The 26,097-nt window shown below is 43.0% G+C and overlaps 1 protein-coding gene across 1 annotated transcript in view; it reads left to right on the top strand.

Annotated features, from left to right (window-relative positions):
- MEP1A (meprin A subunit alpha) overlaps positions 1-22,683 on the top strand; it is a 31,545-nt gene extending 8,862 nt beyond the window's left edge. The window contains exons 5-14 of the mRNA XM_073673912.1: positions 8,621-8,699; positions 9,174-9,291; positions 13,527-13,702; positions 14,019-14,240; positions 16,164-16,313; positions 17,127-17,342; positions 17,427-17,900; positions 19,318-19,488; positions 20,066-20,270; positions 22,517-22,683. Coding sequence (XP_073530013.1) covers positions 8,621-8,699; positions 9,174-9,291; positions 13,527-13,702; positions 14,019-14,240; positions 16,164-16,313; positions 17,127-17,342; positions 17,427-17,900; positions 19,318-19,488; positions 20,066-20,270; positions 22,517-22,664 — 1,959 coding nt within the window. The 3' untranslated portion in view covers positions 22,665-22,683. The remainder of the gene's footprint in view (positions 1-8,620; positions 8,700-9,173; positions 9,292-13,526; positions 13,703-14,018; positions 14,241-16,163; positions 16,314-17,126; positions 17,343-17,426; positions 17,901-19,317; positions 19,489-20,065; positions 20,271-22,516) is intronic.
- Positions 22,684-26,097: the final 3,414 nt, after the last annotated feature.

The following is a 26,097-nucleotide window of genomic DNA, read 5'->3' as shown; positions in this document are numbered from 1 at the left end:
GCACTCGCCATGATCCTCCATACAGTATAATGCACTCTCCATGATCCTCCATACAGTATAATGCACTCACCATGGTCCTCCATACAGTATAAGACACTTGCCATGGTCCTCCACACAGTATAATGCACTCGCCATGGTCCTCCACACAGTATAAGACACTCACCATGGTCCTCCACACAGTATAAGACACTCGCCATGGTCCTCAACACACTATAAGACACTCGCCATGGTCCTCAACACACTATAATGCACTCACCATGGTCCTCCACACAGTATAATGCACTCGCCATGGTCCTCCACGCAGTATAATGCACTCGCCATGGTCCTCCATGCAGTATAATGCACTCGCCATGGTCCTCCATGCAGTATAATGCTCTCCCCGTGGTCCTGTATGCAGTATAATGCACTCGCCATGGTCCTCTACACAGTATAATGCACTCGCCATGGTCCTCCACATGGTATAAGACACTTGCCATGGTCCTCTACACAATATAATGCACTCGCCATGGTCCTCCACACGGTATAAGACACTCGCCATGGTCCTCCTCACGGTATAAAACACTCGCCATGTTCCTCCACACAGTGTAACACACTCGTCATGGTCCTCCACATGGTATAAGACACTTGCCATGGTCCTTCACACAGTATAATGCACTCGCCATGGTCCTCCATACAGTATAATGCACTCGCCATGGTCCTCCACGTAGTATAATGCACTCGCCATGGTCCTCCACGCAGTATAATGCACTCACCATGGTTGTCTATGCAGTATAATGCAGCCCCCCATGGTCCTCCACACAGTATAATGCACTCACCATGGTCCTCCATACAGTATAATGCACTCGCCATGGTCCTCCACGCAGTATAATGCACTCGCCATGGTCCTCCATGCAGTATAATGCACTCGCCATGGTCGTCTACGCAGTATAATGCAGCCCCCCATGGTCCTCCACACAGTATAATGCACTCCCCATGGTCCTCCACGCAGTATAATGCACTCCCAATGGTCCTCAACACAGTATAATGCACCCCATGGTCCTGTACGCAGTATAATGCAGCCCCCCATAGGGTAAAATGCAGCTTCCCCCCACCATAGGGTAAAATGCAGCCCCCAGTCCTCCAGTTTTATCAGTACTCACTGATTTATAAATTGTTAGAACCCTCCAGTTAGTTTTTGCTATCTTGTGTTTTGCGGTCACGTGACCATCTGCCTTTATATTCCAGCTCCTCCCTTTTGGCTGTGCTGGACTTCAGTGTTTGTCTGTCTTTCTAGCCAGGTGCTTCGGTGCCTTTCTCTGTCTAGTTCGCTTGGTCCTCTGGGACCTCTAGTACTTTTTGTCAGTTTGTCTTTTTGTGTTCTGCAACAACTTCTCTGTTTAGGAGGTGTCCCATTTTTGTCCCAGTCCTTAGTTCTTTTAGGGACCCCTCCCTTTATTCTATAGGTCTTCGTTCAGACTAGCCGAGGACTAAGGCGGGTCTGTTCACTAGGAACAGGCAGCCCGCTACATCGTAGGGATTCAGCTTAGTCTTACTGTAGGGACAGCTTTCCCCTATCTTTCCTTAGTACATGTTGCAGATCATAACATAAATAAATACATGCTTACCGCTCCTCGTTCCCTGCTGCTTCAGTCTCTGCAGCGCGTCTCTGTCATCACCTCAGCAGCTGCCAGCTCCACTGTCTGACAGAGCGTGGAGCGTCATCACGCCGCTGCGTCAGACGCAGAGGAGGAATGATGGGAGAGAGCGTGTCACATGACGTTCCCTCCTCCATCATTGCTATCAACCAGGGTCGTGGGCCCCGGGCGATAGAGTCTCAGTGGGCCCTTTAATACATACCAACATTCATGATGCACAGATACGGCAGAGAAATATAGGTATACAACACAGGGCCCAGCCTGCCCCTCATCCTTCATATAAGCAGGCATGCACACACACAGTACGCAGACACGCACACACACAGTACACAGACACGCACACACACAATATGCAGACATGCACACACACAGTACGCAGACACGCACACACACAGTACGCAGACATGCAAACACACAGTACGCAGACATGCACACACACAGTACGCAGACACGCACACACAGTACGCAGACACGCACACACACAGTATGCAGACACGCACACACAGTACGCAGACCTGCACACACACACAGTACGCAGACATGCACACACACAGTATGCAGACACGTGCACACACAGTACACAGACATGCGCACACACACAGTATGCAGACATGCACACACACAGTACGCAGACACACACACACAGTACGCAGACACACACACAGTATGCAGACATGCACACACACAGTACACACACATGCACACACACAGTACGCAGACATGCACACACACAGTACGCAGACACGCGCACACACAGTACACAGACATGTGCACACACACAGTACACAGACATGCGCACACACACACAGTACGCAGACATGCACACACACAGTACGCACACATGCACGCACACAGTATGCAGACATGCACACACACAGTACTCAGACATGCACACAGAGTACGCAGACATGCGCACACACACAATACGCTGACATACACACACACAGTACGCAGACATGCACACACACGGTACGCAGACATGCACACACACAGTACACAGACACACGCACACACAGTACGCAGACATGCGCACACACAGTACGCAGACATGCACACACAGTATGCAAACATGCAGACACACAGTATGCACACATACAGTATGCAGACATGCACACACACAGTACACAGACATGCACACACACAGTACACAGACACACGCACACACAGTACGCAGACATGCACACACACAGTATGCAAACATGCACCCACACAGTACGCAGACATGCACATACACAGTATGCAGACATGCACACACACAGTATGCAGACATGCACACAGAGTACGCAGACATGCACACACAGTATGCAGACATGCGCACACACAGTACGCAGACATGCACACACAGTATGCAAACATGCAGACACACAGTATGCACACATACAGTATGCAGACATGCACACACACAGTACGCAGACATGCACACACACAGTACACAGACACACGCACACACAGTACGCAGACATGCACACACACAGTATGCAAACATGCACACACACAGTACGCAGACATGCACACACACAGTATGCAGACATGCACACACACAGTACGCAGACATGCACACAAACAGAGTACGCAGACATGCACACACAGTATGCAGACATGCGCACACACACAGTACGCTGACATGCACACACACGGTACGCAGACATGCACACACACGGTACGCAGACATGCACGCACTTGGTACGCAGACATGCATGCATATGGTACGCAGACATGCACGCACTTGGTACGCAGACATGCATGCACATGGTAAGCAGACATGCACGCACACGGTACGCAGACATGCACGAACACGGTAAGCAGACATGCACGCACACGGTAAGCAGACATGCACGCACACGGTAAGCAGACATGCACGCACATGGTAAGCAGACATGCACATGGTACACAGATATGCACATACACAAACAGATACACAGATAAGTACACATACAGACATACGTACATATTTGAACACATTCTTAAAAACACATAAAACAGACATAAATATATATATACACAGTCATACACACTGACATACACACAAGACACATTAGAAATATATTTAATATTGGGATAGGGGAATCTGGCGACAAGCCTCACTCACCTGCACCTTGGCCTGTGTCCTGTCCAGCTGTGCAGGGCCGCCGGCTTGTCTGATGGCCATAACAGGCCCTGGACCATCAGAGGGGCCCACTTGCCATTGGGGCCCACACCGCTTCCCCAGCATCTACGCAGGGAGGACCTCCGGCGGTGTTTGATTGCCGGCACTTCATCAGGGCCCCCCTCCTGCTCCACCGGCGCTGCTTAATTGACGGCACTTCATCAGGGCCCCCCTCGGGGCCTCCCTTCGTCAGGACCCCCCCTCGGGGCTTCCCTTCATCAGTGCCCCCCTCGGGGCCTTCCTTCATCAGGGCCCCCCTCCTGCACCCCTCACTCCGCTGCTTGATTGCCGCCGCTGCCCCCGGCACTGTTTTCAGGCGTGGCCGCGCGCAGTGCGCTGTGCGGCTGTGTCTGCTAGTAATGATGGCAGGGGCGACACAAGGACAATTAAAGGTGCAGTGTCGCCCCTGCCGTGTTATTACTACAATACACAGCCGCACAGCGCACTGCGCGCGGCCATGCCTGAAGACAGTGCCGGTGGGCGGCGGCAGCAATCAAGCAGCTAAGCGGGGAGTGCAGGAGGGGGGCGACTGCTATGGGGCCCCCCCAGCTCACGGGCCCCATAGCAGTCGCGTGGATTGCCGCCATTGGCGGTACGCCACTGGTATGGAGTTGAAAGTCTGTGTTGCCCAGCGACAGCCCCAAAACATCACTGCTCTAGAGGAGATCTGCATGGAGGAATGGGCCAACATACCAGCAACAGTGTGTGCCAACCTTGTGAAGACTTACAGAAAACGTTTGACCTCTGTCATTGCCAACAAAGGATATATAACAAAGTATTGAGATGAACTTTTGTAATTGACCAAATACTTGTTTTCCACCAAAATTTGAAAAAAAATTCTTTCCAAATCAGACAATGTGATTTTCAGGATTTTGTTTTTTCATTTTGTCTCTCATAGTTGAGGTCCCTCTCATCTTTTTAAGTGGGAGAGCTTGCACAATTGGTGGCTGACTACAGTAAATACTTTTTTTCCCCACTGTAAAATAGGACTAGGAATTTATCTCTTTGTTTTGCCATTTTTCCTTACCGGGGCTCTCCGGGAATACAAAAAAAGAAATAACTAAAGGGAATCTTAACAAATACATTTATAAATACCTTTAATTAGCAATTTTAGCTCATTTTTGTTTAGGGAGGTAAACATTAAAGAATTAATATGGTCACTGTCTTGTTACACAGAAAGAAACCTGTCCTAGAATATTAGCACAGAAACTTGTGAGCATGTGCCGTAGGAATATTCCTGATATGACTTAGAGATAACCTATAACAGTGTGAGCAGCCTTTTCATACCTTAATAGCCCTGGTATCTCCAGTATTAGATCATATAGACAGGGTAGACATCAGTGTGAGCCGCCTCTTCTTATTTCAGCACTCCTTGTATCTCCAGCATAATATCAGATAGACATGGTGAACAGCAGTGTGAGGAGCCTCTTCTTACTTCAGCACTCCTGGTATCTCCAGTATTAGATCATATAGACAGGGTGTGTACAGCAGTGTTAGCTGCCTCTTCTTACCTCAACACCTTTGGTATCTCCAGTATTATATCAGATAGAGTGTACAGCAGTGTGAGCAGCCTCTTACCTCAGCACCCCTGGTATCTCCAGTATTAGCTCAGAAAGACATGGTAGACAGCAGTGTGAGCAGCCTCTTCTTACCTCAGCACTCCTTGTATCTCCAGCATTATATCAGATACACATGGTGGACAGCAGTGTGAGCAGCCTCTTCTTACCTCAGCATCCCTGGTATCTCCAGTATTAGCTCAGACAGACATGGTGGACAGCAGTGTGAGCAGCCTCTACTTACATCAGCACCCCTGGTATCTCCAGTATTAGCTCAGAAAGACATGGTGGACAGCAGTGTGAGCAGCCTCTTCTTACCTCTGCACCCCTGGTATCTCCATTATTAGACCAGATACACATGGTGGACAGCAGTGTGAGCAGCCTCTTCTTACTGCTGCACCCCTGGTATCTCCATTATTAGATCAGATAGACAGGGTTGACAGCAGTGTGAGCAGCCTCTTCTTACCCCAGAACCCCTGGTATCGCCAATATTAGATCATCAAAAAGAGCCAGCTTTTTTGAATCCCAAATGGATACCTGTTATATATGTGCTCACTCATCACCTTTTTCCGATGTGGTTGAAACCTAGCCCACGTTAGTCAATGAAAAAACTGGGTAGGTGGGATTTCAAATACATGAGTGAGTTTTGGTTGCATCTGCTGCCTAAAACGGTCAGTTTACCGCCAGTGAGAGCTATATAGTGACTATGTGGCTGTCACTGGGGTGTCTTTGGTTCGGGTTGGTTGGGTGGCTGCGTCCTTATATAGCAACGTGCACTCACAAGAAGTTGAGTTTGCTATAAGAAATCCCAATATAAAATACCGCTTTTATATTTTACTGACTCTAAAACTTTATTTAATTTCATATCAGCCTAAGCTAATAATTGGAACTTTTTTTTTTATAAAATAAGTATATAACACCGGAGCTGGAGAAAGGACTACATAGAGGAATAATAAGAAATGGACCATTAATGACATCAAATCTATAAATACACAAGTTTATAAAATTATAAAAAGAAGTCTACATGCCGCCCAGAGGATCGGGGAGCATCGCGCTTATTTATTTATTTTTTTTCAATAATTTATTTTCCGCTGTTACACTTGGCAATCAGTAATCTCAGTAATAGATGGTATGGGTCAACTGAATTGTGGTGAAGTGTGCTGGAGAGCCATTTCGGAGAAGGTGGCCAGCCGGTGTATTTTTGGCTAATTGTCATTGTGACGTATTTATACAGGGAGAGCTTGATTTTGAATTTGCTATTAGTTGTTCCTTTCACAACTTATCCCACATTTCTTATACAGAAATGTATATCTTGAACTAACTGGGCCCCAATGCAAAGCCTGCAACAAGGCCTCCCAAGATGGCGTCAGCCATTCTTCCAGCATCTTTTCAGTTGTTCTGTGTCTCACAAATGTTCTTCTGTGTGATCCAAACACCTCAAACTTTGATTCGTCTGTCCATAAAACTTTTTTCCAATCTTCCTCTGTCCAATGTCTGTGTTCTTTTGCCCATATTAATCTTTTTCTTTGCCACTTTGCCCTGAAGGCCAGCACCCCAGAGTCGCCTCTTCACTGTAGACATTGACACTGGCGTTTTGCGTGTACTATTGAATGAAGCTGCCAATTGAGGAGCTGTGAGGCGTCAATTTCTCACACTAGAGACTCTAATGTACTTGTCTTGTTGCTCAGTTGTGCAGCGGGGCCTCCCACTTCTCTTTCTACTCTGGTTAGAGCCTGTTTGTGCTCTCCTCTGAAGGGAGTAGTACACACCGTTGAAGGAAATCTTCAGTTTCTTGGCAATTTCTCGCATGGAATAGCCTTCATTTCTAAGAACAAGAATAGACTGTCGAGTTTCACATGAAAGTTCTCTTTTTCTGGCCATTTTGAGAGTTTCATAGAACAAACAAATGTAATGCTCCAGATTCTCAACTAGCTCAAAGGAAGGTCAGTTTTATAGTTTCTCAAATCAGCCAAACCGTTTTCAGCTGGGCTAACATACTTGTGCATGGGTTTTCTAGGGTTTTCTAAACATCTATATCCTTCTTACACAGTTAGCAAACACAATGTACCATTAAAACACTGCAGTGGTGGTTGCTGGAAATGGGCCTCTATACACCTATGTAGATATTGCAATAAAAACAAGACGTTTGCAGCTAGAATAGTCATTTACCACATTAACAATGTATAGAGTGTATTTCTGATTCATTTAATGTTAGCTTCATTGAAAAAAAATGTGCTTTTCTTTAAAAAATAATGACATTTCTAAATGACCCCAAACCTTTGAACGGTAGTGTATGTAAGCACTGTGTGGCAGTATTTTTTGGGCACTGTAGTTTGCTGTATTTTTAGAATATGTGAGCGATGTATGGTATTTGGGCACTGTATATTGATAATATCTGAGCACTATATGATACTATTTATTTGGGCACTATATAGTCATAACGTTAGAGAACTATAAAGTGGTATTTATTTGGACACTATGTAGCGTTAATATGTAAGCACTGTATGCAGTATTTGTGCACTGTATTTTGATATGTGAGCACAGTATGGTATTATTTATTTGGGCACTGTATAGTGATAATATATGAACACTGTATGGTTGTATTTATTTGGGCACGGTATATTTATAACATGTAAGTACTGTAAAGTAGTATTTGAGCACTGTATTGTATTAATGTGGAAGCACTGTACGCAGTATTTGTGCCTTGTATTTTGATAATATGTGAGCACTGTATGGTAGTATTTATTTGGGCACTTGATTGTGACATTTTGAGAACACTATATAGTCGTATTTATTGGGGCTCTGTGTGGCACTAATATTTAGGCACTTTATAATATATATATATATATATATATATATATATTATAACACTGTATAGTTTTTCTTTTTTTAAACAACTTTATTTTTTTTTGCTATAGAATGGCACTCTTATGTGGGCACCATCCTTTATACCTTGTATAATGTAGCACTGTATAATATCTTATTTGTATATAAATTGTTGGCGGGGGAGCTAAGAGAATAAGCCTCACACGGTACCGTGCCTCCTTAGTCAGGTCGTGACCCAAGTGCAACCTTTTTCTCTGCACCCCATGTATTGCAGGCCTGCTTATAGACCAACGTATTCTGCACCACGTATCACTCTCATCCTCCCTGCGGAGGTCACGCTAGAATCTCAGATAATTGCACAGTGTGTGCCCTTATGGAAACACGGGGGGCTACATTCATGAGCTGACATGTGGTGCTTTCATAGCCGGGCACAGAACATTTGTGTTTTCTGTCTGCAGAAAAGTGACCGAAATGCTCTGCGTAATGAAAACGCCCGGTGGAAGTTTCCTATTCCGTATATATTGGCTGATAACTTAGGTAATATCAATGCACAATCTGTCTATGTATGTATGTATGTATGTATCTATCTACTGTATATATCTATCTATCTATCAATCATCTATCTTTCTATCTATCATCTATCATCTATCTATTATCTATCTATCATCTATCTATCTATCTATCATCTATCTATCATCTATTATCTATCTATCATCTATCTATCATCTATCTATATCTATTATCTATCTATCTATCATCTATTATCTATCTATCATCTATTATCTATCTATCAATCATCTGTCTTTCTATCTATCATCTATTATCTATCTATCATCTATCTATCATCTATCAATCATCTGTCTTTCTATCTATCTATCATCTATTATCTATCTCTCTATCTCATATCTATCATATATCTTTCTATCCATCCATCCATCCATCCATCCATTCATAAAACTTTTAAATTCATCTACTAACCAATCTGTATTTGATTTTCGTTGATGATTTTAGACCTGAACGCTAAGGGAGCCATTCTTAAAGGATTTGAGTTTTTCCGTCTGAAATCTTGTGTGGATTTTAAACCTTATGCAGGAGATTCCACTTTTCTACATTTTCAGAAATTTGGAGGGTAAGTCACAAACCATATAGATGTCTATGCATAATAATTTATAATTAGTTTTTTTAAAAAAAACTCATAGTTCCATACAGTTCAACCTGAGAATAGGGCCAGATTGTACAAAATTCTGCCGCGTGCAACAATAAAAATTTTCCAATATATTATCTGTATTAATAATGCAAATTGCCTCTTCAGAGAGGAAGAGAACATGAACTCTCATGATACCTATTCGAAGTTGCAATCCTAAAAATCAATATCAACCCTTTAAGAGCCTTGCCACTTGACTTCTTAGGATAAGAAGCAAAACCAAAATCTCAATTTTCATACATGGTGTTTCGGGGTGTTTACCCCTCATAAGTGCAAAGCAGGAGATCTGACAGGGGGTCTATGGGGAAACGTTTCTATTTGTGGAGGGTGCTAAGATGGTGTAAGGAGACTTATAGGCCATGCAATGTTTGTCTGGGAATTTAAATATGGAATTCAGAAAGGAAAGGAACTCTAGCGCCACATTTAATGTCTAATGTTCCCCCTTAGAAGCACTTAAGGTCTCTCCTAGCCAAATTAGATCTCCTACTTTGCACTGATGAGGGATAAACACCCTGAAACATTTGACTGCAAATGGGGAATTAGATTTAGCTTCTAATCCTAAATCATATGGCAACGCTTATTAGAAGGTCAATATAGACTTTTAGGAAAGCAACATCCAATAGATGGCAGTAACGTTCCTTTCTTCTTCCTCTCTATCCCTGTTCAGCCCTTTTAAGTCTATGTATTGATCTGAGAACTTTGGCATTATGCTTGGTTTGTGCTAACTTGTAAACTCAGATTTTTGTCAGATAACCTGTATGAAACAGTTAACAGGGAGTTTATAAAAATCTGATGTGTTAGGCCGAGTGAGATAAAGAACGGCCTCACGCCTCCATTTCACTCCATTTATAGTGCAAGTTGAGCTTAGAGCTAAAGATTGAGACAGACTTGTTGCTAGGGCCAGTTCTGACATTCTAAAAGAAGTGTATCCATAGCAACCAGTTTGAATCAAATGTATCCAATAAACTGGTTGGTTAACACAAAGCTGGATTGGTGCACTCAAGCCTGTGTTATTAAAATGATTTTTTTTTCTAAAAATATATTTAAGGATCCTGTATATAATGTACTAAAATATACTAAATATTTTTTTCCTGTGCATGAAGCCTTAATTTATTTTGGTTTAGCCCTCCGCGGTCCCATTGACCATCCTAGAGTCCAGTTATCTTTACAACCTCTGCCATCCTCTGGAGGAGGCTGCCATTCTGAATTCTTGGCTAATAAATTAATTAAAGCAATTTTCATTTGTAATCAACTTTATTGGAACCCTTGATTGTTCATTATGAATCAGCCAATATCTTCAGAAACAAGCGGCTATGGAACGGCTGGGTGTCTTTAGAATATTTCAATAGCACGTTCAAATATATTCTGCAAGAAAGTTGATCTGTCATCGTACAGTCAGTCATTTCACAAAATAAATATAGAAGATACATAGTATATAACATGTGTAACGTGGCACGGGACGGTAGCCGTGGGTGAGGTGCCTGTCTCTTGCACCCCGACACGTTACATGAAGGTGGGGGTCCTGGCTGGGTGTGTGGACTTGTGCTGTGGGAGCGCTACGTCTTTGCAGGTCGCATGTTCCGATGATGTTGGCTGGCCAGGAACAGATTTTTGATAGCTCAATGAGGGAGACCAACAGTCAAAAATAAACTTTTTACTCAACGACAACTTGGTAGGGATTATATACTGTAGATAGCGGATACACAACTTGAACATTTCCTTTTAGAATACGGAGCATATTCCACATACAGTTTCAATTCCTTTCTCTCCATTAACTTGTCCTCTATCCTCAACGTTCCTCTTTACTTCGCCACAACCCAGCTCAGTATTACAGTCCAGTTAGCAAGAGTCCTATTCTCAATCTGCGGTTCCGCATCTTCTTTCACCTCTATGGAACTATACTACCAGTATGGCCAGTACTTATCTTCTCTGTCACTGACGCTTTGGAACTCTCGCCCGGGGTACCCTTTTCCTCTTACGTATTCTGTCCTGTTTAGGCCCACTACTGGGTTGTAAACTCTATGCCGTACCGCTAGGCGTCCTGACCCAGGACACATTTCCGCTCAATCACTCTGTTCCTTCAGTAACTTCTCTTCTTACTCTCTGCTAGGATCTCGCTATCCTCCTTCTCTGTCTCCTCTCTTGTTAGAGACACCCACGTCATGCTGTACTGCTCACATTAGACCTCAGGTCTTTTGTCTATGCACAAGAGGCCCTTTCTGACGTTCTGACAGGATCTTTCTCTCTCTCTTCAGTTTATCCATTCCCACTCTAGGCTAGTCCCAATCATTAACTCCTGATGTCCCTACCATCAAACAACACAGTTAAAAACCTCGAAATACAAAATAAAGGGTTAAGTATGCACTGTTAGAGAATATGCCGCCTACTTCCTAAAGAGAAACAGAAGATAGATGCAGGAAAAGACCCCCAAAAAGCAGAGAAATAAACCCTAGCTGGTCTTTAACTCACTGGCTTAAACTACAGCAGTATGGCTGGACATCCAAGTGAGAGATCACCAGCAGAAAATACCGCAGGGGAAAAGTATATAAAGCATCACCCAAAAGGTGATAGGCGCAGACAAATGGGAAATTAAAATACCTGTTACCCTAAAAAGACTGAAGCAAGAGTAATAGAAGCTAAAAACCCAGAGAAAATGTGTATCTGATATGGCTCAATGGACAAAGAAGCCGACCACAAAGCACAGGCTCCAGGGTTTGAACCCAGATTCATGACAGCAGTCCTATTCAATGATGGACAGTATTTCCTGTATGACTATGCATGCAAAGAGAGAGCTGTGAATTGCCAAAAAGGTTCGCCCAGTGGACTCATAAGCATACAAACAGGGATTTCAATGAATACAATGCAAGTTATACTGAATCTTCTTCAAAAATTTGTCTATTATTCTGCTCAGCTTCTCCTTCTCTATACCTTGCCCTCCACAGATCTGACTGCATGTGCTACGTGACAGGTTCCATTTAACCATCCATGTGTACTTTTCGATCTGTGCTTTGGGTCACTACTCTGCTGTAGGACCCATTTTGTAGTTTTGATGCACATCTCACTCTGTAATGCACTGATAATCCTCAGTTTTCATTGTTCCTGTAACATGTTCAAGGCCTCCAGTACCAGAGGCATCATAGCAACTCCCGAACTTTATGGGTCCCCCACCATCTATCACCTTAAGTAGGGGGCAATTTTATTTTTATACTTCATTTCATGAATAAGCATGGTGCTGAAATACGTTGCCATAGAAATTTAGTTTGGTTGAATCTGTCCAATGAACATTTTCCCAGAAGAATGAAGTTTTATCAATAACTTTTGGCAAAGTTTTTTGTGCCCTTCTTTAAGCAGTAAGGTTGTTCTTGACCCTCACACAAAGAGCCCTGTTTTATTTAATGCACGGGTTGAAACAATCACTCCAGATGTCTCCATCTCAGTTTGATGTTCTATTGATGTTGTATTTGGTATTTTTTGCCACATTTGTAACCAACTTTAGTAGGGTTCTCTCATCACTTTCCCTGTTTCCACCGCATTCTGGAAGGGTTCTTGACTGTTACATGAGTAGTAAGTCTCCTGATAACATTTGAGTTCTCGCATCTCTTTTCCTTTTTCCACCACATTCTAGAAGGTTCTTGACTTTTCCAAGAGTAGCAAACATCTTAATAACATTTTGAACTCTTGATGCCAAGTTCTTTGTATCCTTTAGACTGCTTGTGCTTGGTGTGCTTGGTGATAATAACAATTCAGGTCTGCACGGTTGTTCTCTAATTTTTGCCACTGAGAATAAGGAACAGGGAATAAAACTGCCCAGTCTAAGCATGAAAGCCACCATCCATAGGATAATTGTAAATTAAATCATATGAGCACTGACAAGGTGGGAACAGGCGAGACTAATATCTAAATTTTCCTTTGTTTCAAATTGAACAGCGTGTGCCATTATTTGTGTCCTGGAATTGTTTTCAATTTTATAACCTTTTTTCCTGAGTAGGTATTTTGTATTATATTTTTTGTCCAGTTTTTTCCTGTATCAATCAAGTTTCTATCTATCCAAGCAGGAGATATTTTACATGGTGTACATAATATTCAGGGGTGCCGATAATGTTCACCACAACTGTATTATGTGACTTTATTTGTACTCAGTTTATTTTTTTCTCTTAAAGTTGTTGGTCCTATGTTGGAGACTTTGGTACGGGTCAGAACCTCTCCATAGATAGTGGTTGTGACCATAAAGCCATTGTGGAACACGAGATTCTTCACGCTCTGGGATTCTATCACGAGCAGTCAAGAAGTGACCGAGATGACTACGTGCAAATCTGGTGGGATGAGATCACCGACGGTTAGTTTTTGCCAGTTCTTCTCTCCAGTGCGCAAATTATATCAGTGATTTTGGGTTCTTAGACAAAGGGATCTTCTATCAATCAAACTATGGAGTCCAGATTGTAACCCAAAGGTCGATTTAAAGCAATAAATTATATTCTGTTGTCAGAACCTTTACAAAAGAGGTTCTTCATCAGCAGCAATCTATATTATACATTTCTTGTGCCATTTGTAGCGGAACGTCATAATGTATAATTGTCAACTTCTGTTCCTCGATACGTGGGTGCAGATCATCATACACACAGAGATAGTTTCATGTTGAATACTTTTCACAGGCATGGCGCACAACTTCAACACGTATGATGACACTTATATAACGGATCTGAACACTCCTTATGACTACGAGTCTGTCATGCATTATGGTCCATACTCCTTCAACAAAAACGCCGGAGTCCCAACCATCACCGCTAAGATCACCGCATTTAATAATATCATCGGACAACGTCTTGACTTTTCCGCCATAGACTTGGAACGTCTGAACAGGATGTACAACTGCAGTACGTATAACCAGCAAACCAGCACCTAAATATAAGCTATGTATGTCCATGACTTTATAGCCGAGGGTTGGATTGGAGGAGAGGACAAAGGGGTATTTGGCCCATGGTCACTATTCCACCATCCTCACTCTATCAGCATTGATGTTAAGACTGTCCTGAATTTTGGGAATCAATTCTGACAAATTTAGATATGTCCCAGTCTGAAATAAGGGTCAAGGATTATATAAATCCCACCCCAAAGTGGGCGTTCTCATTCAGCTTGGAACACAGTCAGAGCTGCCCTTGGGTTGAACTTAAATATCCCCTTCCTGCTAAACCATAGCTTGGCAAATATGTATGAGGCACGTATAGACCCATCACTGGACCCAACTGAAGAAATTGAGTAAATGCCCATTCTGCTCCATTATCAGCCCCTGCCAAAAAGAGGTTTTGGAAACAGAGAAACAATTGCTAATTTCTTCTTGGCTGCCATTGTTCGTTTCTTATTATGGGTTGCTCCTCTTTTCCATTGTTAGTGATGAGGTCTATTTAAGATGGATACTATAACCACACCACCAACAGTCTACTCCTATCCTAAAATACTCTGATGGGTGGGGTACGAAGGAGGGTTGCCGGAGTTTGGGCTGCGCTGCTCTGGAGTGTTGGGACACTGGTGAGACAGTTACATATAGTTGCACTATTTAGGTATCACTGGGTTTCTTGCCTTCTGAGAAAAAGCTAATTTGCACTTTTTTCCCATGGAGCATTGCCAATTAGACTCCATTCAGAACGTGTCTTCTTAATGAGAAGAAGTCCCAACCATAGATGATAAGTCTGACGCATAATCCTACAGTTTTGATCCAAAGGAAGGCAAAAACCCTGAGCAGACAGATACTAATTGCATATGTGATAGTACAAAAAGAAAAATTACATCAACTCACCCTTGTCCAAAATTGGAATTTCCTGCTCGGACCACACCTTTGGCCCAGGTGGATAGTCGAAATAACAAAAGGATTTAATATGTCTAAGATAAGGACATTTAAAAAATCTATCATGTAGTGCTTACTTTATTCCCGCTGCTCCCCTGAGTTTTCTAATTTTTTTTATAATCTGCAATACGGTTCCAGTGATATGGATTCTTTTATTTAGTGCAAATTTTTATTATTTTTACCAAGGGGGAGTGGAGTGGCTCACAGGATTATTGGGGGGTGGGGTGGGGCATGTATTTAGGCAGCTTTGCCTTCTTGGTAAAGACCATCTAAAATTAGCACTAAATACAAAGACCCATAAAACCTCTAGAACCCTATGATGGATTTTAAAAAAAAAACAACCAAAAAAACAGAATACTAAAGGTACAAAGGGGAACAGCGGGAGTAAAATAAAAGTAAAAACCAGACACTTTTGACCTGGCCACATGTTGTATTTAAAAAGGATCACAAAGTACGGCTGAAAAACTGCTGCATGTTTCAAGCTTTGTCCACATTCTCATTCATGGAAACGGAAGCAATTTTTCAGCCGTCATTTATGAAGCATTGAGGATTAATAAAATTGACGTTTTAATTTCCCCATGATGGACGCATCATATTCAGATGCTAATTCCTCCAATAGGCGAAATCTTTTCTTATCGACTCCCTGGATATATATATATCTTTTTAGAAGGCATCCAGGCCCCTATTGATCATGGCTAATGATTGAACCATCACAACATTGTATGGTACAGGGTTCCATGTCCTCTTCTAGAAAATAAAAAAGACCTACAAGGTTCCATGTCTCACTGCTCTTACAGTGAGAATGCCAATGGCCTCATATTGAGGTGGTTGATTGGGTTAGGAGGTAAAATGGCCCACCAAAATAAATGTTAAGTTTAAGGAATGAAGCAATTGTTCCTCCATTGGATGCATTTTTCCCAATATTATCAGTTGATTCCAGTGTTTTTTTTTACAGCCGCACCGCTCATCCTTCTGGATCAATGTTCCTTTGAGTTTATTAACATTTGTGGAATGGTGCAATCAACCACCGATGATGCGGACTGGAGCCACGAGTTGGGTTCTTCAGGTTCATTTAGCGATCACACGCTAAACGGTCGATGCAGAGGTACGATATTCCAACTGCTGAGTCTTACATAACCAGGAGGTCAACCTTTATCCAAAAGCCACATGTCTTGACTTATCAGCAGGTATAAACACAAGTTGTACACTCATTGCTCATCTCAAGGGTCAATTACCTTGTTTACTGCTGAGATAATTAAAAGAAGAATGCAGAACATGAATTTTTACCGCTTCTGGACTATGGACGCAGCATATTGTAAATAAAAGATTTGACAGCTTATGGGAAAATCTAGAGGCAAAATTCAATAGGAGAACATATGATGTAAATTAGCATCGAGTCCTGCAGAGCGAGAGCTCCACTGTGTAGCGGTTCTCCTCTCTGGACAATAGAGGAGCCACCAAGTGACTTGAGGATGGGACAAACCCAAAACCAAATTCAGAAGACTAAAATTATCTGGTGTTTAAAACTACACCCATCATATGGGACACTCCTTAAATAATTTTTCCCATCTATTGGGGTCCAACTGATGAGACCCCACCAACCCACATAATCGGCTATGACATGCCACGTTATTCTTGGCCAGGCGCTGTACTCAGCTATGTCATTGTATTCTAACAAGGAAAGTTCAGAGATCCATTCTTGTGATCAGTGGAGCCCTAGCCAGGAATAACCTTGTAGAATAACCCTTTAATATTACTTAAAGGGGCCAAATATTACATCAATGTATCATCAACGAAGGTCTGACCTGACCTTTAGGACCCCTGAGATCACCAAGTCTTGTAATACTGGTTACCCCTACACATATAATATAATTTTATTTTATTCATTATTTTTTTACTTTTTTTTTTTTTTTTACAGATTCAGGTTACTTTATGTACTTTAATACCAACGTTGGACTCATTGGCCATACAGCTGTCCTGGAGTCCCGCATTCTGTATCCGAAAAGAACGGAGCAGTGCTTGCAGTTTTTTTACCGGATGGATGGAAGCCCCCAGGATAAGCTAACCATCTGGCTCCGCTTAGATGACGGCACTGGAGAAGTTAGGAGGTTGAAGAAAATCCACACGATTTCCGGTAAAGTATTGACATTCATGGATAAATTAGGTGGAGTTGGTCGTGATCCATTGAAGTTATGATCATATTTGTGTCCCAATCCAGGTGACAATGACCAGAACTGGAAGATCGCGCATGTGACCCTGAACGCAAATGTAAAATTCCGCTACTTGTTCCAAGGTGTTCAAGGTGATAATAAAACCACCAGTGGTGGTATTCTTATCGATGACATCACACTCTCAGAACTCCCCTGTCCCAATGCCGTGTGGACTATCAGAAACTACAGCCAGGTCCTTGCTGACACCATCAAAGGAGACCGGCTTCCCAGTCCTTGTTTCACTAGCCCCGAAGGCTATAGATATGGAATTGGTCTGTATCCCCATGGGCAAAACGCATCCACTTACACCGGATACACTGGGATATCATTCCACCTGTGCAGTGGGGAAGATGATGCAGTCTTACAATGGCCGGTGTTAAACCGTCAGGCTATTATAACACTCTTGGATCAAGATCCAGATCTGCGTCTAAGGATGTCTTCTAGCCGAAGCTTCACAACATTAGCAGACCATATATTATCTCGTAAGTATTGTGCGTTACAAACTATACATAGACTTCGATACTACATAAATGTAGTCAGCGTTAAATTTCTAATCTAATGCTGTTACAGTAAAGAATCCTTTTGCGGTTCATTGGTGAATCCTATTGTGGGTCATTCCTACTGTATCGAAACAAAAGAATTATACCTTGGCAGATCTTTTTATCTTTGACCATCGATAACATTTGCACAGTATTTAGGTTACCCATAAATCTAAACTACTTAAAACCTCCTAATACCACAGTGATCAATGATTGTGGTTTGCCCTGATGAAGAGGTATAATTATCTCGAAACGCGTTGACAAATAAAATCAGATGCATACTGCTTTTGGCCTCTTACCGTATATTGGTTCTTCGGCAGCACGGGTTTACATCCACTTCACCTCCAAGTAAGTGTCTAAACCCTTTACAGGCTTGCTATATAATTGATATCATTTTGGGCCCTAAACTTTACATTTTATGTCGGTACCTCTGAATCCTTTTTCATACATTTTATCATTTTAAGGCCTTTACAGCAGCTTCCTGGCATTGGTTCTACGTATTGGTTTATAATCCACTAAGTCCATTTTCTTGTTTGTTTCACACAATTTTATCTAACTTTAAGGGATTGTCCAATTTATAAAACACATTCTAATATACTTTATCAGTGAATTCAGAGTTAAAGTGGTTTTCTCAGCTTTATTCTTCAGGAGCACTTTGCTTCCCAGCCTCTGATCCCTGCTTGCCAGGGAGCAGTGTGCTTCTGATTGAAAGTTTGTAGCAGCGGCTTGGTTGAGTTTCTGATCTGAATTGTGCTCTCTCCGATGCTGCTACAGGCAGTTTTGACTTTGCAGGATCGCAGAATGTAGGGTCACTGAAGATGTCCAGCTTCAGAGCAATGCTTACAAGCTCTAAAGTAAAGAGTTTGTAAGCGCTGAACTCTTTGCCTAGGAGACCGGCCACCACAGATTGACTGCAAAGTTGACTGATAACCTAGCCAACTAGCAGTACACTAGAATATTAAAAATGCCTCCGGATATTATTTTTAATAAAATTACAAAATTGCTTGTTTTTTCAATTTTAACCATTTACGAAGAAGCATCTTTAATAGAGAGCGTCCTCTATTCAGCATTGTCATCTCTTGGCCAAAATAGAGAGCGATTACAAAGACTGACTATTGCTCTTGAGGACCCGTCCTATCCTGCATTACAAAGCCATCCCTGAATAAACTCTGTGTAATACTTCATATCTCCTGTGGGGGCACTGCAGGAAAATTGAACACTTATTACTCATTTTTTGCAATCGGTGTATTATCAATTGTGAAATATTGGCTGGAGTTTCGTCGATATTTGCAAATGCGACAAATAAACCCTCTAAGATGGCAAGTCTTCTCTGACCGCTCACTTCTTTCCTTCTCAATAGCATCAAACATTTCCCGATGGGAGAGACCTTCCATTACCGGCACTTGGGATCCGACTTGCAACTGCTTCAGGACCACAGACTATGGCTGGTATACGTTCATCACTCACTTCAATTTACGGCGCAGGAGTTTTCTGAAAAATGATGATCTGATCGTGTTTGTGGATTTTGTGGGTATGTGAATATTAGTATGCATCATCTGAGAAGTAAATCAGTATAAAAATATAACTAATATGTACTAAAGCTACTAGAAAAAAGGATGTTCAAGACTTACTGTTCTCTAGATTACTGTGCACAAACCAGTAAGTGTAATATTCTCTTATCTCCTTCCCTCGGTGGCAATTTTTCATTTTTCTTCGCTTTTTCCTCCCCTTCTTACAAAAGCTGCAACTTGTTTTATTTTTCCATTGACAAAGTCATCTAAGAGCTTTGTTTGTTTTTTTTTGCTGGATGAGCTGTAATTTTGACTGACACCATTGCATTTACCACCATTTAATATACTGAAAACTAAGAAATAAAAATATGTGGGATTTTGGACAATAGTGGATTTCTTTTAAAAAAAATTGCTCCATATGCACCATTGTTGCTCTGATTTGTTTTACAGCATTCAAAGTGTGGTTAAAAAAAAGACTTGGTACCATGATTCTCCAGATCAGTACGATTGCAGCCGTACCAAATTTATATATATTTTGTCTTTATAAAAAAGTTGATGGGTTTATGTTACTAAGTGTAATGCCAATATGTTCTACAGATCTCACCCACCTTATAAAGACAGAAGTTCCCATCCAACCTTCTACAACTTTGGCAGAGGAAGAGGAGATACAAGGGAGGCATAAACGTTCTTTGGAGAACCCCTGGGATGACTACAAAGTCCAAGCAATGGCCACCCAATGTGATGATAACCTGTGTCTGAACGGAGGAGTCTGTGTGATGGAGGGAAGCAGAGCAAGCTGCAGGTACAATATATCATGGATGTAGCATATAAAAGACATAAACTTACCGTGCTATAGATTGATATAGCTGTCAGCGCCAGTAGCATGGACCTCAATGGTGATGTCTCTGCAAGCAAATTTCTCGAATTGAATAGATTGAGGAACTTACTAAGTAAAAACTCCTTATATCGGGTCACATATCTATTGACCAGGAAGGATTGGCCAGAAAAGTGGAAGACAACCAAAAAGCCAGGGTCTTACAGCTGAACAATAATGGTCACAGGCCACTTAAAAGCCTCAATAGGTCTGATAGAAATAAGCTGCTGAAGGCTCATTCTAACCAAGGAGTCACGGGGACTGAGACATGCCCAAAGTCCTGAAAATCGGGCAGCCAAAGGGTTGGGCTTAGGTAAGGTTAGTCACTTCGGAAGAGGGTAGATGTTCCCTGGTAAAGGTTTAAACTGTCCTGCAAATTGGAATGTAGATATTGGTAATTGCATTCTTGTAGTTAGTCCACATCTCTAGGGTCCCAGTACGGTTAAAAGAAAACTCTACAGAGTCAGACTGTCCCACCAGAGTAATAGAATATCTTCTGTAAGCACAATACTAGTCCCCTAATATTAGGACCTAAATGATCGAGCTGTTTGTAATGAGGTGATTTCCAAATAACCTCGTAGACTTTATATGATGTGTCCTCAACATTTTTTTTCTTGGTGGGAACCAAAGAACCTCAGGCGAAGGTTGAAACCTAAAAGTGGAGTTTCTCTGTCTACACATTCACCAGGGAGTCCATCAGATTTTCCAATAAGTAATTTTGGGCTTTATTTTATCCTCACAAGTCATCACCAAGATGGGCAGTGTGTCACATTATTTGGTTTCCTTAATATTGCCGAGACCTAGAGGTGGAGAGAAGGTGGCAGCTCGTTAGATGAATGTCTTTTGGAACTTCTGATTCATGGCGGGACCGGATGGATGACCATCCAATCTTTAACCGTAAACCACCTAAGCTTTACCCTGATCGAATATATTGGGCATTTTGCATTTCAACCTTTAGTTCTCATGAGATCACATGAATTTAAAGTTTTCAGTGGTCTAGAGGAATATCTGTCAGCGGAACGAGTGTGTACAGTCATTTCTGGTAACATATTGTTGCCAGCATTTCACAACATCAACTGTTCTGTGCGTGTGATTCATGACTCCTCACAGCGTGCACAGTGTGCACTATCAGGATTCTCCAGTGTAAGGAGAAGGCAGTCAATGTACCGCAAATATGCAATATCCATACTTACAGACACATTGTGACTAGACTGTATCCGGCCTCTCTCAATCCACTTGTATTGAGAGAGGCCGCTCACTTCTAGTCGGCATGTGAGTCCTGACAGCGAGCACTGTGCACGCTGTGAGGATTCACAAGTCTGCAGTCACATACAGTGAGTGCAGATTGGAATCCCAAGCCTGGACAACCCCTTTAAAAGATAGAAACATACATGTGTTTCAGAGCTGGAGTAGTATACCTGAGGTAGGAGCTAGTCCACCTCTGAAATGCGTGGTTTTTATCTTTTAAACATTTTTTAATTACCCATTTTATGCTTTTGGGCAGCGCTTCTTTGAATCCTGCCTTTTTTGGTGTGCATTGTTTTCTCAAAGCCATCATGGTACCACATGGACCAATACAACATAAACAGAGCAGCAGTATTTTCCCGTAAGAGTTGTCCTACGAACCATAATTCATCTCAAAAGACCACTGTAAATATAAATAAGAAAACAAATAGCAAAGAAATTTAATATAGAAATAGCAGAAAAATACTACAAGAAAGAAGCGGCCAGGGTATGTAACATTGGATAGTAATAAAGTTATACCATAGATGAAGTTCCAAAAAAAATGTCCATATGGGTCAAGTTAGTTCCTTTGGTCATTGCTGGTAGAGACCAGCTTCCTCAGAGGGCGGTGTCCAGTCCTGCAGTGATGTGTTCCCCTCTTCCATCTGCTCCCTATATCTTGCTAGTGTATTAGGCGGCAGATAGATATGTATATGACTGCAGGACCAGACTATGCAGGATACGTCTGTAGTCTGTTACCGTGGAGGAGACCAACAGTTCTTCTTAGGAACAGTAGAAACAAAACAGAAAATATTTGCAAAGTTGCATTTTTTTAGATTTTAGATTACTTAAAATAATAATAAAGATGCAAAATGAACTGTGACTTTCACAATTTTTGGAAAGAGCTCTCTTTTCCCCATGTAGTACATTAATATCTTTTTATACTGTAGGTGTGCTTCCAGCCAGGCCTTCATGTACACCGGAGAACGTTGTGAAACTACACGGTTACAGGGAAATGTTATTGGGATGATGATCGGAGGAGCGGCCGGGACCATCGCTATGACTATAGCTGTCCTCGCTGTAACTGGCAGAAAATAAATGCAGCGTATATCTGAAATATACTCTATATACTCACACACCAGTGTCTTCCCCTGTATGTAAATAAAGGAATCCACCATTAATGGATCACTTATGTAATGTATTCTGTTATACGATGCTGCACCTAAAGGGCTGGAAACTTTTATAGTTTATTTGTAGGACTATAGGGCTTTTTTTAGGCTTAAAAGGGGAAGAAGGCTTTGCCACTCGATCAATGTGTTATATAGTTCTCAATAGAGATGAGCGAACCCGAACTGTAAAATTTGGGGTTCCTACCGGACACCTAGTGTCAGGTGCTGAACTCCGAACACGGGCTTCTCCTGGAAGTCCATTTTACAGTTCAGGAGTCTGGGGAGAAGAGCGTTAGAGAGAGGAGAGAGAGGGAGCAGGGAGAGAGAGGTAGGAGAGAGAGGGAGGAGAGAGATAGAGGGAGGAGAGAGATCGAGGGAGGAGAGAGAAAGATGGAGGAGAAAGAGCAAGGGTGAGAGAGGAGAGAGAGAGGAGAGTGTGAGAGAAATGGAGGAGAAGGCGAGGGAGAGAGATGGAGGAGAGAGAGAGATGGAGGAGAGAGAGATGAAGGAGAGAGAGCAAGGGCGGAAAGAGAGAGGGAGGAGAGAGAGAGAAAAGGAGCGAGAGGGAGGAGGGAGAGTGAGATTTTTCCATCTCAAAAGTTGGAGTTCACAATGATTTCAATGGGGTCCCGGTACTGGATCAAGTTCGGGTACAGTTTTGGTACCCGAACCAAACTTTGGACTAAAGTTCAGTTGGGTACCAAAACCTGAACTTCCACGGGTCTGCTCATCCCTTGTCATGCTAGGTATGGGAAGAACCCAGCGTATGACAACGGGAAAAGGGGGAAAGCCCAGCAACTAAGGAAAGGGGGAGTGGAGACCCCTAAGCAGATGTAACAAAACCATGACTCCCTTATCGTCCCTAAATAGGTTCTGCACTTATCGCCAAGCAGGATACCTAAAGCCCCCGTCTCACATAGCGATATCGCTAGCGAGATCGCTGCTGTGTCACGGTTTTGGTGACTCACCAGCGATGTCGCTATGTGTGACACTTTGCAACGATCAGGCCCCTGCTGTGAGGTTGCTGATCGCTGCAAAGTGTCCTGGACCATTTTTTGGTCGTTGGCCTCCCGCTGGCCAGCACACATCGCTGTGTGTGACCAGCGGGACCAACGATCTGGCTGGTAACCATGGTAAATATCGGGTTACTAGGGGCACGCGCGCACTTAGTAACCCGCTGTTTACCATGGATACCACTCTGCTACGGTGCGCGGAGGCTCCCGCGCACCGTAGCAGAGTGGTATCCATGGTAAACAGCGGGTTACTAGGGGCACACGCGCACTTAGTAACAAGATGTTTACCATAGTTACCAGCCTGCTCCTGCTTAAGCAGCAGGCTGGTAACGGGAGCAGGACATCGTGGAACGATTCTTTCCACGATGTCGCTGCTCCCCTCATCGCTGGTGAGCCTGCCTGTTTGACAGCTCACCAGCGATGTATTAGCGATGCAGCAACGATCCCTGACAGGTCGTATCGTTGTCGGGATCGCTGCTGCATCGCTTAGTGTGACGGGGCCTTTAGCCCTGGCTGACCCTAGAGCTAGGCCCTAGGTAGGGAGGGGGAGGAGTGAGCACTAGTCAGCCCCACTGCAACTAAAGACAAACAAGGGAAACAGACAAGGTGATACACTTAGCTTTAAGGAGACACTAGAGAGATCACGACTACAATCCACAACGGAATTCCAAGAAGAATCTAGCCGACTGCTAGAACTCCAGACCTGAACAGAGTAATTTACTCTATCACCAGCAACTCTCTTGAGAAACTGAGTATATTTAAAGATCCAGAAAGGGTGTGTTAATTAGCAGCAGAAGGTGGAGATCACTGCTGGAGCCTAGAGAGGGAGGGATGATGAAAGGATCAAGAAGGTGTCTGCAAGGTCAAGCGCAGCAACCTTCTACAGCTGGATCCAGAATGACTGTCTGTCAAACCTGACACACTCGTGACATCCCTAGTTCCTAATCCTTTAACTGGTTGGGATGCAATACTACATTTCACCTCTAGTGGCCACTAGTTAAAAATTTGATTACCTGTCACAATCACAATAATAGTCGATCATTAGTGATCCAGTTCTCAATCTACGTCCCATTCGTTTACACAGTCTGTAAAATTGCCCTCCAGGAGGAGACTAGTATCTTTGTTCTGCCTACCACTGTTCTCCTACACATGTGCAGACTTCCATTTCTTAAGGGGACTTATTGTTGGATGTCAGTTGATGTTGAACCCCACCGGTGCAGAGGTCATTATAGTAAACCTGGAAAACCCCTACAATGCATTAAGTTTATGGCTGCTAATTGTCATCATGTAGTTGATGGGGAAATATAACAGGTACAGTCTAGGGGTACGGGAGACATTTGAGCTGATAAAAGCTGAGTGTGCATGGTGATAGATAGCGGCTCTGTAAGACTAAACTTACCTTGTGGCCGGAGTCTGTAGAGCAGAGTTACTGTACATGTCCAGACTCTCTGTCCGGGTCTATGCAAAAGTATGAAAAGTGATATAGCAATGTGAAATTCGAGCCAACACTCCCTTTATTCCATAAAAGTCAGCACTTTATTTAATCCATATAAACACAACCAAATTTAAGTGGCTTCGTACAAAAACAGCACATGAAAAATGTACAAATGTCATCAGCAAAACGTACTTCAACCAGACGGCAACGCGTTTCTGAGCTCTACGTTTCTTAGTTTGAGCCTATAAAATTCCACAATACTTAACACAGGATATCTGAGTTCGCAGATTCGTAACACTCACATTAAGATGTGCAGAGACAAAATATATAGATAAAACCTGTAAAAACCACAATGTGAATAATGTGGGTAAGCCAACCATACAATAAAGTAAAAACAGGAGCCAAGCCTGTAAGTGCGGGGATTTCTGTGCTTGGGGCTCATACTCTGACGCACCCCCTGGGCCGTGAGGTACTCGGCAGCCGGGCCGGTGGGTGCTGGGGGAGATGTCACAGTGGCGGTGACCCGGTCCGTGACCCAGGGCGGTCAATAAAAAGGAGGATATTTATATGGTTTTTGTATTTTTAAAGTTCGTGATGTGGCGCCCCTGAGGGTTCGGTCGCCACAGAGGTACTGCATCTCACCCAGAAGTGCGGTATCTCACTCTCAGGTAAGGAAGGAGTACAGCTCAGGACCCTAACACCTGCATCCAACACACCACTCCAGGCCAGCAGGAGGGGCAAGATGCCTCCCACGTACTTGCTGAGCCCCCTTTCCTGGCTGGAGTGGGGGGAACCCAGAGAGGGGGGAACCATGTAGTGGGTGTGGGTGGAGAGAAGCAGCTTAGGGGAGCACATGACAGGGAAAGTATAAATAGGAAGCCATCTTAGCAAGTGAAGAGCAGTCAGAGGAGGAG

This window comes from Phyllobates terribilis, unplaced genomic scaffold, assembly GCF_046119375.1.
Source record: "Phyllobates terribilis strain yellow unplaced genomic scaffold, ASM4611937v1 Scaffold_3__8_contigs__length_932513732, whole genome shotgun sequence".
In the NCBI taxonomy this organism is placed as follows: domain Eukaryota; kingdom Metazoa; phylum Chordata; class Amphibia; order Anura; family Dendrobatidae; genus Phyllobates; species Phyllobates terribilis.
This window is presented reverse-complemented; position numbering and strand designations above follow the sequence as displayed.